Source organism: Emericellopsis cladophorae (assembly GCF_022114955.1).
Source record: "Emericellopsis cladophorae strain MUM 19.33 chromosome Unknown NODE_52_length_165805_cov_119_926832, whole genome shotgun sequence".
NCBI lineage: Eukaryota > Fungi > Ascomycota > Sordariomycetes > Hypocreales > Bionectriaceae > Emericellopsis > Emericellopsis cladophorae.
In genome coordinates, this window is record NW_026250977.1 from 29330 (window position 1) to 45396 (window position 16067).

The 16067-nt window shown below is 52.8% G+C and overlaps 4 protein-coding genes across 4 annotated transcripts; 1 reads left to right on the forward strand and 3 right to left on the reverse strand.

Annotated features, from left to right (window-relative positions):
- Positions 1 to 617: 617 nt before the first annotated feature.
- On the reverse strand, positions 618 to 1077 carry J7T54_007550 (ER membrane protein complex subunit-like protein; the record flags this gene model as incomplete). The annotated part of the gene is made up of 2 exons (XM_051508957.1): positions 618 to 972; positions 1022 to 1077. The coding sequence occupies 2 exons, from the start codon at positions 1075 to 1077 to the stop codon at positions 618 to 620; spliced, it is 411 nt and encodes a 136-aa protein (XP_051359951.1).
- A 3874-nt stretch (positions 1078 to 4951) lies between these two features.
- On the reverse strand, positions 4952 to 6751 carry J7T54_007551 (Reticulocyte-binding protein 2 a-like protein; the record flags this gene model as incomplete). The annotated part of the gene is made up of 5 exons (XM_051508958.1): positions 4952 to 4975; positions 5053 to 6180; positions 6235 to 6318; positions 6381 to 6498; positions 6735 to 6751. The coding sequence occupies 5 exons, from the start codon at positions 6749 to 6751 to the stop codon at positions 4952 to 4954; spliced, it is 1371 nt and encodes a 456-aa protein (XP_051359952.1).
- Positions 6752 to 7537: 786 nt separating this feature from the next.
- On the forward strand, positions 7538 to 13803 carry J7T54_007552 (Calcium-channel protein-like protein; the record flags this gene model as incomplete). Its single annotated transcript, XM_051508959.1, has 5 exons — positions 7538 to 9063; positions 9472 to 9639; positions 9979 to 13272; positions 13321 to 13575; positions 13638 to 13803. The coding sequence occupies 5 exons, from the start codon at positions 7538 to 7540 to the stop codon at positions 13801 to 13803; spliced, it is 5409 nt and encodes a 1802-aa protein (XP_051359953.1).
- A 1746-nt stretch (positions 13804 to 15549) lies between these two features.
- J7T54_007553 (uncharacterized protein) lies at positions 15550 to 16040 on the reverse strand (the record flags this gene model as incomplete). Its single annotated transcript, XM_051508960.1, has 2 exons — positions 15550 to 15909; positions 15960 to 16040. 2 exons carry the CDS (start codon positions 16038 to 16040, stop codon positions 15550 to 15552), a joined length of 441 nt encoding a protein of 146 aa, XP_051359954.1.
- Positions 16041 to 16067: the final 27 nt, after the last annotated feature.

Genomic DNA, 16067 nt, shown 5'->3' on the forward strand with positions numbered 1-16067 from the left:
TTCCTCCAATGCCGCCATCCCAATCTGCTAGAGATGGCGTTGTAGTCCCCTGCGCTTTCATTTCTGAAAACGATTGGAAGAGCGGGCTGATCTGGAAAACTTGGTGCGCTGGGGGATGTGAGCGATAGGGAGAGTGCTTGCTTCTGTTTTGCCTGCCCCTTGAAAAGTTATAGCATCGAAGCGGCTGCAAATGCTGCGATGTCAAAAATGTCACGGTGAAGTGGGCAGTGTCAAGCTCACCGAGTTAGGGCAACTGCGTTTACAAAGGGAAGCAACAAACCATGGAGCGTCGATTTCTGTTCCAGTGGCACCCTTTCATAAGGAAGGCGCGATGGGCACCACGGGTATAAAAAATTGGCGCACACTAATTAATTGCTGACTTGGGTAGATATATTCCCAGAGAACGAATTCTATGCTGTCGCGAGACTTTGGCGAAGAGAGAATGGTGTCATCCATTTCCTGTATGATCTTTCCTGTGATTCGTAGCTCCCGTGTGCTTCAAGCTCGTACCACCAACATCTCATGTGGTCGCAAGTGCGTAAGCATAGAAGAATCGGTAAACCAGAATTAACACCTTTGGCGACTATCTCGCGCGAGCCTCTTCCTCTGCCGTTTGTCTAGGTGCTCCCGCTCTTGGCCCACTCGGCAAACTCTCGTCGTTGCTTGCGAATGTCCACGAAGCCGGGCCTCGACTCCAATGTGCCGAAAGGGTTACCCCTGTAGTCCTTTTCAACAGCTCCCGAGCTGTCCCGAAAGCCTTCTGCGCCCTCGCGTTCGATCTTCCCAGCCCAAACGTTCCACTGAATTGGTCGAAGGTTCGGTGTGTTGAGGACGAGTCCGATGCAGACAGCCATGGTAGCAACTATAGTTTCTATGCTGATGTCGATGGGTAACGAGGTCGAGGTGCCTGCTTGATTCGAGTGCTGCGCTGTCGCCGATGCTAGGGCGGCATGTTCTTGGGCAGAGTAGCCTCTATAGAAGATCATTAGACTCGTCCGGTAAAGAGCGTTTGGCGACTCACGCGTGGGCTAGAAGAACCAAGCCCGTGAAGGTGATGAACCTAGGTATCCATGTCATCTTTGCAGTTGCGAAGAGTCTCTCAATGTCGTGACAGGTCGTCCCACTCAAGAGATCTGATCTAACCTTACAGATTGGGGGGTCGGCAAATGACTAATCACCGGGAAGTGGGGAGAGAGAGGTGGTGACGTTGCGCGGTGCCGGGATTGGTCAGCATTCGTCAACGAAGGACAAACAATTTGGCTGACTTGGGAGATGGTACAGGAGTTAGTATCTTGCTGTAGTATTTTATTTGACACTATATTGAGCGAGTACCCAATAAATGCACGGGGATCCCATATGTCTATTCCGACACTGGACGAGTTGCTTCAAATAAAGCATGTGAACATCAGTCCCAAACTGCCTAACACCGCCAGACCGTCTCTGCTAGATAAGTGCAAATCTACCAACTCCCTCTATGGACCTGAACAAATACCGAAACCTGAAATCCGTGGGATAAAAAATTTAATGGCGAAGCAACAAAGAAGGACAGAAAGAACCATGAGACACCCTTTCACTTAACATTCCACCAGCCGGAAACGCTACACCTGCGCTGATCGCTCAATGCATGGCGAAGCGCCAAGGAATAGTCAAGTGACTTGCTCCAGAGGATCATCCTCCAGTCCCCGTGACCAGATATTGGCGTCCCAAGTGTAATTGTGGTAGTCAGACTCGTGTTCTACCGGTTCAACATGCCATTCATTTGCGTCGGAACCTGGGAGTTGCTGGAACAACATGGCTCCGCTGGGAATAGACGAAAGCACTGAGCCACCGCCTTGCCAAAAATCGGCAGAGTTGCGACGGGCTGTATCGACCGTCGAGTCTTGGTAAATTGACGGATCAAGGAGGTCTGCAAAGTTTTCTTTTGGCGGCTCACCAGCGGGTACCCGGGAGAAGTCGATGCTGGGCATGTTGGTGAAAGCATGAGCGGGCACGACATAGCCTGGTTCCTCCGAGGTTGAGCGTGAAGGAGCATAGTCTGAAAGTGATCCAGAGAGGCTCGGGTCGACAGCACCGTAGTCCCACGTGGAGAGAGTTGACTGCTGACTGAAAGCGGGCGATACCGACCTTGCTAGACGATCTCGTACAGGTGTGGACCACTGTGACCCAATACAGGGCGGTGATGGGTTCAGAAAGCCCTGGTGTCCTCCGCCTAGAGGATGGGAGTGGTACCCCGTTGACGTCGGGGCCGGACCAGATGGATCGTAGTAGGCCTCGTTGTCAGAATAACGCCCGGAATCGAACCGGGAAGATCCTTGATAGCTACCGCTCCGATTCGAAGACCCACCCGGCGTGCCGGAGTAGTCACTAGGTGGGCAGCTGCCGTTGCGCATCGGCGTTGCAGGCGCCTGACGGCCTTGAGGTGATGGGTCTTGACCTGTGTGGGGTTTCTTTGTGCCTGGTTTGTACCTGTAATCGGGAAAAGCCTTCCGTAGCCCTTCCCTCTCGAGCTCAGAATACTTGGTATATCCCCGTTTGAATTCTTCCGATTCTTTAGCCCAGGACTCTCCCACAAGCGTCACCAGCGGTGGCTGAGTTCTGGCTAGACTGGGGTGATGGATCGTCATCCAAGCTTGCGCGACATTCGCATAAGCCTGCTTGTAGAGGAAAAAGACATTAAGATTCCGCTTGACGTATCCGTCTTTCACAGCTCTGGCAATCCTCTTCTTGATGTCCCTAGTCGCGAAGTTATGCACACTAAGTGGCTGCACTTCATGATCCTTCGCCCACCGGGAAAGGGGCTCGACCAGATCCGGAAACTGTTCTTTCTTGTCTCTCCGTCGTGTCTTTCCAGGCGCCTTACTCTTGCCCTTCACTGTCTTCTTCGAACTCTGGAGAGCAAGCCCAGCATTTCCATGGTGACTCGCTGGTGCATAGCTGTAACCTTCCTGTTGCTGGGCCTGATGACCTACCACCGGCACTCCACAAGTGCTGAGCATGTCGTGCTCGACAAATGATCCCTGTGGAGCCTCCGAATGGTGTTCCGTGGTGTGAAGAGTATAGTCTTGAAGATTGAATATCGGGCGAAAACGGGCATCTGCGCAGCCAGGTCCATCATCCAGCGGAGGGGTGTCATACCCTAACTGAGCGTGTTGGAACCATTCGTTGCCGCAGTCGCTCGTTGACATTGGGCAGGTTCGTGACAATTCATCGGTCGGTGGTGTTGGTGACGGTGTAGGCATTCGGGCCATCCTGTCGCTTAAGGTGGGATGTTACGCGAAGCGAGGGCCTGGTTCTTAAGGTGTATGAATGATCGAGAGCACAGAAGTCTCGATGCTCTCTGCCGCCGCAATCTAGCCACAGCTTCAAGCGAACAAGATTGTGTCTGCGATCTAAAGTAAGTACAGTCAAGAAGAACCTGGCGAGGCGAGCTTGTGGAGATGTTAGATGAAGGAGGAGTAGAACAACACATGGGCCAGCAGTGCCTTTTGTCGTTACCGTCTAAGAGCTGCAACGGCGCCTTGCGTCTTCTCCGTACTTTGTTTCCGGTGAGATCTGGGCTTCCGTCGATGCTGCAACCTATAGCGCTGCGGCGCAGCGCTTGTAGGCTCTTGTCACGATATGATGTGCAGCTGTAGGTGCCATGACTATTGCCACAAATAGGCCACCAAGCAGACTAGTTGCGGCTTGTTGTTGATGTAAGGGGGCCCTGCCAAAGTGGGTGCTTTGCGGCTCGCGCCCCCAGAAATGAGCTCAAACCACACGAGCGATGTTCATTGTCCATGCCTAGCAACGGTGGTAGCGTTTCACGCTACAGCAATCAGGGAGACTGTTGGTCCGAGCATCGTTTATTTACCAAGCGCCACAAGGCTACGATCACTAGAAAGACTAGGGCGTTGACGAAGGGCTGTAGATATGACCGTTGCGGTTCTTGATTGGCTTCGTCTCGCGTTGACCCCATGTCGGATTCTCTGCTCAATAGATGTCAAAGGTGCGTTCCTTAAGGAGCTGAGATCACCTACCCGACAACATAAGTTGCCAGAGACAGTTGTCAAATGTTGCTCAATCGATGCATGAAGTCGGCTGGTCCAGTCGTTGATCGCCGCGTGAAAGCGACTAGTGGATTGTTATATCTCCAAAAGTGGTATTTCTGTTTGCCCTCCAGGCTCATCCATGATTGTGAGCCGACCAAAGCAGTGCGATAAACGCAAGCAAACGCCGCCCTTGCTCCAAGGAAACGGCAGCTGCGACTCTGTTCCTCATTGCTCGCCTTGGTTGCATCCATAACGCTCAACAATCGTTGTGAATGTGGAGCAGTGACCACCAGGTGATCCGCTCCCTATTCATTTGTCTGGTGGCAGGTGCACGTTTCCCGTCAACCGAGTTGATCAAAATTAGATCCAGTCAGTAGCGTATTGCTAATTATCGTAGCGTCATTCTGTCTTTGGATGTGCGCACATGCTGAGCCGCAGCAAGCATGGGCACAGATTTAGGTCATCCCCACACCGGTGACTGTCCTCGTCTAGAACCATGGTCGACTTATTGTTGGCTATTAGGCCTGCCCAATTCTTGATGCTTGGTCGGAGGTGTCATGACCGTCTTCTGAGGCGTTGGCGAGAGGGTGATGCCTGGCGGTATGCGGATTGGTGTAGTTCCGCTATGGACAGTGCCGTTCGAAGTGAAGGAATTCTGAGGGGATGGTTTTGTCGGAGACAGACCACCGCTAGCTGGGATGTTTCCATTCTGACCATGAGTGGCACGATATATTTCGCGACTAATGGCAGGCGTATTGAGTTTTGATTCAGACACTGGGTGCATTCCCGCGGACGGAGTCGTAATCCCATTTGATGTTCGTTCAGGGTACGTAGCGCTGGGAGAATGCACCGGCTCGGCGGGGATAATGCGATCCTTGATGCCGGCATCGCTTTCCCTCAGCGTTACAGCCGACTTTACATCAGTTTGCGTCATACATGGCATGCTAGTGCTCGCAGTGTCATGTACCTCCTCAACATTGTGTTTTTGCGGAGAGGGAGGGCGAGTACCCGAAGAACCCACAGACTGGGTCGAATCCCCCGTATCGTTGTTTCGTAGGTCGTCGACCATATGTAGTTGCGTATTGCTTGTATTCTGATCACGTTTGACCTTGAGCTTGATGGTTGTATGTGGCGTGGCATTGCTGGCTTCAACCTGACGTCGCTTGCAAGCAGCGCATACGAAATGGGACTCGGGAGATTCCACTTCGTCCTCGCTGAGGCCGAGGCATCTGCTGTGCTGCCAGACATTGCAGCTCTCGCAGGCCACGCTGTGCGTGCCGTCGTCCACCTTACCATAGAGCCCACACACACAGTCGAATGTCCATTCGTCGTCTTCATCGTCCAGATCCTTCAAGGCTTGCTGGGCCCTCTCAATCTCGGCTTGCCTGCGTCGTTCAGACAATCTACTTTGCCCATTTTCCTGGCATTTGCTGTCTTCAGAGAGGTTGGCGAGCTCCTCCACATGCTGTATTCGTCGTGCTTCTCTTTCTCTTAACCTCTGGCCACGGGAGGCCATCCTGAAGTCTCTCTCAGTCTCGCGCTTGAGGCGAGCTTCCTCCTCGTGTAATCTCGTCAAGGCGGCTTTCTGCTGCTGCTGCTGTTCTTCCCTGACCTTCTCCTCGTGCTTCTGCTGTTCAAGTTTGCTGGCCAGACGGCTGGACCGCTTTGCATTGGCCAATTTCGCCATGGTAAGCAGCTCGCGCTCTCTCTGAGCAATCCTGCGCTGTCTGCTCTCCTCTTGTTTTTCTAGAATCGGCAGAAGGTGTTGTTCGAGCTGTTTGCGTAGAATCTTCTCGTTCTCGTCCCGACTTTTCCGAAACCCTTCGATCAACAGCCGGGCTTCCTCTAAGGTCACAGCAAGACATTCCCAAACCATACCCCCCAGCCCATCTTCAGGAGCTTTGGCGGAATCGTGATCCTTCTGTGGTTGCTCTTGTTCGCTCATCTCATCCAGTTCGGCGTCCAGTTCTGCATTTGTTTGTGTTCTTCGTCTCTTGTTCGATCGACGACCGCTTCGGAAGGCCTTCTTTGATCTCTTTATTGAAGTGGACGGAGGAGCTGGCGGCGGCTCTGTCAAGCGGTAGACCCGATTATCGTCGAGCACGAAATAGGTACGATCTTCACTGTCCCAACCGTAAGGTTCAATGCGCTGTTTTCGATTCGTCAGTCTCAGTCCCAAGAAAGTCGGATTAACGAAACGGACCCAAGTTGTTTGGTCGATGTCACGCTGCTCGTCCATTCTCTCTCGAATGCGCTCGGGGAATATCATGACCCACTGAGTCAACTGCTGTAACACGCGGATCTGTCTCGTCAGCGACTAGTGACCTGGGTGTGTGTTTGCCAGCAGACCTTTGTGGGTACATCGAAGTCTTGAAATCTCGCAGGCGCGTCATCGTTCCCAAAGGGATTTGCGTCGGGTGCCTTATCCAAGTACTGCTTGCGAGCCTGGCTATCGAAAATATCGTGACTGTATACATGGGTCATCAGCGATTGCTCGGAAGGGTGGGAGGAGGACCAACGTCAACCCCCGATGCGAGGATATAAGTTTGAGGAGAGCGAGGGCAATGTCGCAGAGCAGGTTCGTTTCGGGTGTCAGGCAGTCAGATTCAATGTCCTAAATCCGATTAGACACAGGATTATTATCATTGGAGAAAGGGTGTACAACCTCGATGTCAATGTTTTCGTCGATCCGCGCAGCTTTACCAAACGTGTAGACCCATTGGCAAAAGTTGGCGAATTGCCACATGCCTCGAAGCGTGACACGAAGAGAGTGATCGGGCTGACCACCCTCAACAGTGTCGGTAGGCCTCTTTCGCGTCGGCATACTGGCGTTTTGGGTGCAGTGTTGCAGAAGTTGCTATGAATGAGCCACTGCTTGAGAAAGTTAAACCGAACGTGATGCGGCTCGCTGCCTGAACGCGTTACGACATGACATGGACTTGAGAGAATCGGGTCCAGGTCAGATTGTGGCGCGCCTGTACGCGCTAGTCTAGATGAAGACGGCACTAACCAGCCCGGGGGGCAGCAGGCTGCAGGGACCAGCAGGGCAGGCCCGGCAGGCCAAATGGCCTGGAGCGACTGGACGTGGTGCATCAGACGGAACGGAACGGGCACACGTAACAACAGGGTATTGCGCTTTCAGGGGCCGTCGCGTGCTGTTGGCACTGTATTCAGCGCGTTCTTCCGATGCTAACCCCCCGCGCAGCACAGTGCGAGACCAATCCCTACACGAATTTCCAAGAATAACAATACCCTGCAGTCGTGCTGATGAGCCACGCAATACGGAGTACAGTCCTGGAGACCGTACCAGTCTGATCACAACCCATCGTGTGGCATGTAACGACGTGCATCTAATTACAGTCTTGAACCTCCGCCTCCCACCCCGACCAGAATCAACATTCTCACGAAATATGCGGCACCGTGCGTTCTTGCTTTCCCGACGCATATAAAGCTGAACCTTCTCGATATCCTCCAGTGCTGCCAAGCGCCCTTTGTCCCTTCCGCCAATGCCTACCGGAACCCATGGGGGCTCGTCGACACCGCGGCGCGGGTCAATAACATCGCGAGATTTGAACAACTCCGGCGGAAGTGACAATGGAAGACATGGCTCCTCTCAGCTCTTGGGGGCTTCAATGGCTGCGGCTTCGCCAGGCTCCCCATCGAACCTCCCAACAGTATCGCCTTACTGGGATCAGCCATACGACGCCCGTTCCGACGGTGGTTTGAGTGACGATTCGTACTTGGATCCGACGGCTCTGCAGGCGGCGCTTCCTCCCGACTTTCGCTCCTCTCAGGGCTCAACTGGGGACCACAGTAGAACCTCGTATAAGGACAGTGGACCTTTCGCCGGCGAAGACGTCCTGTCGCGGGGCCAGATTGGCGCGGACGCAGACACCATCCCACTGACATCGAGCGCTCAGCCCATATCAGGGTCCCTCAGTGTCAAAAATTATCCCGAGTCCCATCCCAGAGATAGCTTTCAGACGGTCTCCGATGTCGACAATAGCACCCGCGGGCCCAGGGACACACTCCATCCCGAAGATGTTGAATTCGGACGACGTGGTTCCAGACACCGCAACTATGGCATGTCTCTCATGCCGAACGAGTCAACGGGGTCGCGCCCTTTATCGACGTCAGGTGCGCTGTCTCGCGCAGGATCTATTGTGCGAGCTATGTCACAGAGAGTGGTCAACATCAGCGGAGAAGCAGAACTGGCGGAGCAAATTGCCTCGAGGCATCGGTCAAGGTCACCTGCAGGATCAGAGCGTGGGCTTGGACGTGATCGGTCGCATTCTGTCTTTGAGGACACGGCGTATCACTCGCCCGCAGCCCACTTAGCTTCTGAGAAAACGGAGGACCAGCGACGCTCGTCAACTGAACTGCCAAATGAAGTTCCTCGACAACCGGCACCCAACCCACTCAAAGGCCGCACGCTCAACACATTCAGTGCAGACAGCCGTGTACGGAACTGGCTTTGCGACTTGCTCGTGTATCCATATACCGAGCCGCTAATTCTACTGCTCATCGTCCTTCAGACAGTGCTCTTGATCGTCGAGTCGGCCACTAGTGTTTATAAGGATGGTAATGGGCGGCCCGATCGGTGGGGTCAACGTTGGACCGACTGGGCACTGCTTGCTTTATTCATCATCTTCACCATGGAGCTTGTTGCGCGCATCATAGTCTCGGGCTTCATCCTCAATGCTGCTGAATACAGCACCATCGACCGGACGAAGGGCCTCCGCGTTGCCTTGACAAACCAGTACAGATCTATTTTTCAGCCCGAGAAGCAGAAGTCCGGCAAAACCAACAGCGTGCACTTGGCTCCGGAATCTTCCACGATATCGAGATCTTTCACTACACTTGTTCAAGGGCAACAAGCACTCCCTGAAACTTTAGAGGAGCAGCAACGATATCACTTGGCGCGCCGCGCCTTTCTCCGACACTCTTTCAATCGCCTTGATTTTGTCGCAGTGGTATCGTTTTGGATCTCTTTTGTCCTGGGCGTGGCCGGCCTCGAAAGCCAGTATCACCTGTACGTCTTTAAGATGATGAGCTGCCTGCGTATTCTGAGGCTTTTGGCTCTGACACATGGTACTGCGATCATTCTGCGGAGTCTCAAAAAGGCTGCACCACTGCTGGTCAGAGTAGCCTTTCTCATAATTTTCTTCTGGCTACTGTTCGCCATTATCGGAGTTCAGAGTTTCAAGTCAAGCTTGAGTCGACAATGTGTGTGGCTTGACCCCGAGAATCCTACGAGTTTGGAAGCGTCATATCGGCATGATGATCAAACTTGTGGCGGACACCGTGATAACGACACCGGCCATGTGCTTCCTTGGGTTTGGATGGTTCGCCCTGGGGACCTTGCTGACCTTGTAAATGGTACAGACGGCGGTAAAGGCTATATTTGCCCAAGAGGCCTGATCTGTTTGAAGCAAGACAGCCCTTACGACAACACTGTCAATTTCGACAACATTCTGCAATCCTTGGAGCTCGTCTTTGTCATCATGAGCAGCAATACCTTTACAGGTTTGATGTACGACACGATGGGATCTGACTATACCGCAGCTGCTTTGTTCTTCGCAGCCGGTATCATGATCCTCACTCTTTGGTTAGTCAACTTGTTGATCGCCGTTATCACGTCGTCATTTCAGGTCATTCGGGAAGAAAGCAAGTCTAGTGCGTTCACAGCGGACCATCACCGCGCCCTCGTACCGGATGCAGGAGATCAGCATCGCCGGCCTTCACAATTGCAGATCATGTATAGCAAAACGCGCTTGTTCTGGGTATTGGTGATTGCGTTCGGCCTTTTCTGCCAAGCACTTCGTTCAGCAAGTATGTCAAGAGGCCGAGAATGGTTCATCAACGTAGCAGAGATCGTTGTCACTTTGTCACTGGATGTCGATATGGTTGCCAGGATCATCACAGATTGGAGAGGATTTCATCGCAGCCGCCAGAACCTGTTTGATCTTTTCCTGGCTGTGATTACATCGATCATCCTTTTGCCGGTCATTAGGCGACACCGCGCCTATGCGTGGCTTACCGTCTTCCAGATCGTGCGAGCATACCGCGTGGTCCTTGCTATCCCGATTACGAGGCAGCTCATTCTTCTGGTGGTGGGCAATGCAGCTGGTATCGCCAATCTGATGATGTTCGTCTTCCTCATGACCTTTCTCATGGCTGTTCTTGCCTCTCAGCTATTTCGCGGGGAGCTACCCGTTTTCGACGATGGCGAGCTTGTGCGGGCGTCATTTTACACCATCTATAACTCATTCCTTGGCATGTACCAGATCTTGACCAGCGAGAACTGGACAGACATCCTTTTCAGTGTCACTGGCTATCTTACAGAGCGCGAGACGGCTTGGATTGGGGCAACGTTCCTAATTGGCTGGTTTATCCTCTCCTTCTTCATCTTGATCAGTATGTTTATTGCGGTCATTCAGGAAAATTTTGATATATCGGAGGATGAAAAACGCCTGGAACAGGTGAAAGCCTTCTTGCAACAAAGGGAGTTAGGTTCTTCGTCAAGCAACCTGGCTCTGTCCACCGTCTTCACTCTAGGGAGATCGCATCAACGCAGAGATCCCCTGGACTACGGTCCCGCTATGACTGAGATGCTGCTCAAGGACGCCGTCGTTAGGGAGTTCCTCGATGAGCCGGCCGCAGCAGAGCGCGACCATCTACCCGAACAAGGGCCGCCCCCACGAGCTGCGACCACTCTACTTGGTAATGTCAAAACAGGGTTCCTCTCGAAACTCTGGAGTCGCCTTGTTCGCCGCGTAGCGAAAAGGGAGCCGAATCCATTCTACTCCAATACCGATTTCAACAAGATGAAAGAGACGCTGGATGCCAGAGAGATGGCTCAGCAAGCTGTGTCGGCTTCGTCGGAGCGCCGAAGAGCGCAGCGAGAATATCTTGCAAAACACCCGACTTATAACAATTCTCTCTACTTTTTCGCCCCGAAGAACAGGCTCCGCCGCCTGTGTCAAAGGCTCGTCGGTCCGGCTAGAGGAGGTGAGCGGTTCGACGGCGTAGAACCCAACAAAGTGGCATGGTTCATATTTTCCGTGTTTATCTATGCCGCCATTGTCGCCATGGTGGTGATCGCATGTATCACGACACCGTTGTACCAGCGGGATTATCAATTGCAACATGAAAACGACCACCTCAAGTGGTATGTGTGGACAGACTTGGCATTCGCTATCTTATTTACTGGGGAGAGCATCATCAAGGTTATCGCGGACGGCCTCGTATCGACACCCAATGCATACTTGCGAAGCTCCTGGGGCTTCGTCGACGCCGTTGTGCTGATTACTTTGTGGATCAACGTCGGCACGCTGATTGTGAACGATGGCGCAGTCTCGAGGGCCATTGGGGCTTTCAAAGCACTGAGGGCTCTGCGCCTTCTAAACGTCAGCAACAGTGCGAGAGATACTTTCCATTCACTCATTATCGTTGGGTGGTGGAAAATCTTCGGAGCAGCATTCATTTCGATTTCGCTGCTTATCCCGTTTGCGATTTACGGATTGAATCTCTTCAACGCGCTTTTGGTTTCCTGCAATGATGGCGACGGCATTGTCAGTCTACAGCAATGCTTTGGGGAGTACCAGGCCATCCCTTACAGTGACGATTGGCCTCTACTGGCTCCACGAATAGCCTCAAACCCCTTTTACAACTTTGACGACTTTGGATCTTCGCTCTTTACGCTTTTCCAACTTGTCAGCCAGGAGGGCTGGGCAGACGCCACATACACACTGCAGGCAATCACAGCCAGAGGCCAGCAGCCAGAGGACCTGGCTTCGGAGGGCAACGCCATGTTCATGGTCGTATTCAACATCATGGCGACGGTCTTCATCCTCACCCTCTTCATATCTGTCTTTATGCGCAACTACACTGAGCAAACAGGTGTGGCGTACTTGACCGCAGACCAGCGATCCTGGCTTGAACTTCGCAAACTCTTGCGTCAGATTTCCCCGTCTAAAAGCTCGTACGATCGCACTGGTAGTCACAAGTTGAAACGTTGGTGCCATAAGAGGGCAATTGAGAAGCGTGGCAAGTGGTACCAGGCCGTTACGGTTGTGCTCATACTGCACCTGCTGTTGCTAGTGGTTGAATACACGGGCGAGCCTTTCTGGTGGACAATTACCAGAAGTGTATTGTTCGTCGCCTTTAGTCTCGTCTACTTGGGCAACGTAATCATCCGCGTGTTGGGCCTTGGTTGGGCGCGATATCGCAAGAGCTCTTGGGACTTGTTCGCTCTCTTTACCGTCTCTGGGGCCTTGGTTTGCAACATAGCACTTGTGGCGACTTCATACGGTCGAGATACAGTGCTGCAGATACACAAGTTCTTCCTCGTGGCTATCCTCCTCCTGATCATCCCTCGCAACGATGCTTTGGATCAGTTGTTCAAGACAGCTGCCGCGAGTCTGCCTGTGATCGGAAATCTCTTGGCAACTTGGCTGGTACTATTCCTCGTCTTCGCTATTGCGTTCACACAAGCCTTCAGCTTGACGCGATTCGGCGAGGAGGCGGCTAGCGACATCAACTTCCGATCCGTTCCCAAGGCGCTCATTCTCCTTTTCCGGATGAGTTTCGGAGAAGGATGGAACGAGGTCATGGAAGGATATGCGGCCATTGAGCCCCCCCTCTGCGTAGAGGAGGACAATTTCTTTGACAGCGACTGCGGAAGCAAGCCATGGGCCAGGTTTCTTTTCATCATGTGGAACCTTTTGAGCATGTACATTTTCGTTAACTTGTTCGTTTCACTCATTTACGAAAGTTTCAGTTATGTCTATCAACGCTCGGCGTGGGTGGCTGCCGTTGATCGGGATGAGATACGACGCTTCAAAGAAGCCTGGCGCCACGTCGATCCTGCTGGCACCGGTGCTATTAGCAAAGAAGCCTTCCCACGCCTACTTGGAGAGCTGTCGGGTGTGTTCCAGATGCGCATCTATGATCCCGAAGATTCGGTCCAGCAGATTTTGGACGACGTGCGCGGTGATGCCACGACGACTCGACACACGTCCCTTGCAACACACAGTGGCCCTACCGAGATTGATCTCGATAAGCTGAATGCAAGGATTGCTAAATTGGACGTGGCGAAGATCCGTGAGCGGAGGAGGCGCTTTAACATCTTCTACGAGGAAGTCCTCGTCAGTGCTGACCCTGACAAAGGCATCACATTCACAAGTGTTTTGTTGATTCTGGCGAACTGGAACATTATCCATGATAGCAAGAGTTTGAAGTAAGTGTTACACATGCGAGGCATCCGGCACGCTAACTCTCAATCTAGGCTCGACGAGTTCCTCCGACGACGTGCACGGCTGCAGCGTGTCGACGACTCCGTGCGACGAAAGACTGTCCAAGGCTTCTTTTACACGGTCTACTGGGCCAGGAGGTTCAAGAAGCGGCTCCAGGCTAAGCAGTCTGCGCGCATGACCGGCGAGCCTCAATTAGATATTCCCGACATTTTTGTGGATGACGAGGACGACACGATGCAAGGCACAAGGACCACAAGAGAATCGTCACGACGCCCCTCACTTCAAGCGTCCCCTTCTCATCTTAGCGTTGATGGAGGCCACAACTCACCCAGAGTCTCGTCCGAAATAGCGGGTCCGGCATGGCACAGTGGTATTCGACACCCACTCAGTGCACCGAGATCCGCAACATCAACGCCATCGCCCCCCGGAACACCGTCAGGATTTGGTTTCGACCTTTTGGAAGGTGGGCAAGCACGCTCTTCGGCCGACTTCAGCCGCCCAACGAGCGCTGTTAGCCCATCACAAGCTCGTGATCTGCTGGAAGATTCCGTATGGCTCGACAGCATTCGCCGGAGCACAACAAGACGTTCTGATGGCAAGAGCTCCTATCGGTACGCGGACCTAGGATAGCATAGATGCAAGCACCGGTTCTTCTAGCGCATTTTTCTTCATTCTCAAATCATGGTTGTCTCGGCGTTACGGCGCTACGTGTCTTGGTGCAGCGAGGCGTTTTAGGGGCAGATCTCGGATATAGAACGGCGGGAAGCGATGTACGTGATGGACGACACGATAATACATGTAGAAAGTTTTCTTTCTTTGCCAGGACTGGACAGCTCGTCGTGTGAATTTTGTTCTCTGCGCAAGCATATCCGTCGTCTGTTCTCACCTATTTGACCTCAACTTCTGGGGCCGTTTTCATGCCACCATGGTTCTGAAGGGGTGACATGGTCAGAGATGCACTATTATTAGGCATTAAGCAGGATGTACAGGTTCAATTGCCAGTCAGACATCAATCACGACCGTTGTGTCAATGCCTTCGTCAACGCAGCTCAGTGCTCTTTGTAGCTCGGCGTCGCAAAAAGCCAACCTGAAACGACGGGGCGAAACCCCCGCCCCCTGATATGGGATCCTCTCGTCGCAAGCACAACAATTACTACTTAGGGTGGTCTAGCGTGTTATACCCAATGCTTCAGGTCTGCTGCACGGTATGTAGAGGCGTTCGTTCAGGCCAGGCGAAACGGCACAAAGCCGAGTACTATATGTGCCCATGTGCCATCCTGGACTCTTCCTCCTCGCCTTTGCTTATTGTTCTCGATATTATTTTGCTTGTCGCTCGCTTAATTCATTCTCACCAGGCTGGTCCTGAATTCCATTGTTCTATATTTCCATCACACACGCTCACTTACTTTGACTCCAGTCGACAGTGTGCAGGCACAGTTGCTGAATTGAAGATTGTGGCGACAGACCAAACGACACAGCTCTCTAAACTCTTGAACCGCAAAGAATGGCGCCTTCCACCATGAGATCAGTTATTGATAGGTTCTCTATCGCCCGTTCACTGCGTCGTGCATCAGCATCATCAGACGCCTCTACCGACAGTACATCCTCCACTGCCAGCGCTGTCAATAACAGACTTTCAAGAATACCGTCGATCGCCAACCTGGAGGTGGAGAGGCGGGTTGTCCCGGAGGAGCTAAGAGTGCTTTTGGAGCCCAGGCCTTTGGTCTACTGGGAGAGCATGGATGGGAGGATGGGTTCTTTGCGCTTCTAAGCTGCCAAAGAAACCATGCACAAGGCGACGTGCGATGTTTGCGACTTGCGACACGAATTACTGAACTGTTCCGAAAGAACAGGATATACATTGGAGCACTAGGCGAATTGTGTTCAGCACTATGGTCTTAGGGGGGTCATGAGTCGATGCAGCAGGCATCATGCTGAATACGCTAGCGATGAAAGCCACGCTGCAATGCTAGCAACAACATTCCAACCTGTACAGGCGTACTCGGGCTGGCCATGTTACCAGTACAAATGCAAAAATGAAGTACAAAATCGCACCCGTAGTATTGCGCTCTCCTGGCAACTACGGAAAAGACAATGCCCCCCAGCGCGAACACGCATGCTGCCCCTCGAATTTCGTAAATTCATCAAGTTCGTGAGCGGGCGTCATACAGTCAAATCCCCGCGAAAGCAATGGTGACCGTCCTGTGAAGACTATACCCCGGCTAGTCTTCTTCCACACCTGTGAATATAGCCGCAAGCCATCACACGCTGAGCACAGGAAGCCATGGCTGGACAATGCTGCGAATGAGCCACCACGATCCCGCTACCGCACTGGTCACAAGCACTGCCAAGGAAACCAGCATTGTGCTGCGGATCTTGAATGCGTCCTCGGTCTCCATTCTCAGAAGTTTCTTCTGCTTGGTTTGGTAGTACCATGGACCACCGGCGCCGGCGTTGGGAGAGGTGCCATGCTCGTACGGGCGGTACAGCAGGGCGTGAAGCCAGGCTGGTAGTCGACTGTGAGCTTGGGCGTGGTTGTGGGATCGCTTGAGCGAGTACTGGATGTCGATGATGACGAGCGATAAGACAAAGGTGATGAAATTGACGGGTGTCATGACAAGCTGTTTACTCTTAGGAGTTTGCATAGTCACCCTGTTGTTGAAGCACTCACATTGTACAGCGCGGACGGTGGTGATGCATTGCTCGTTGGCATCCCGCTAGTAGTGCGGGACGATGGTGGTGCCGAGACCATGGCAAATGCTGTCAGTTCGGCTGTTGC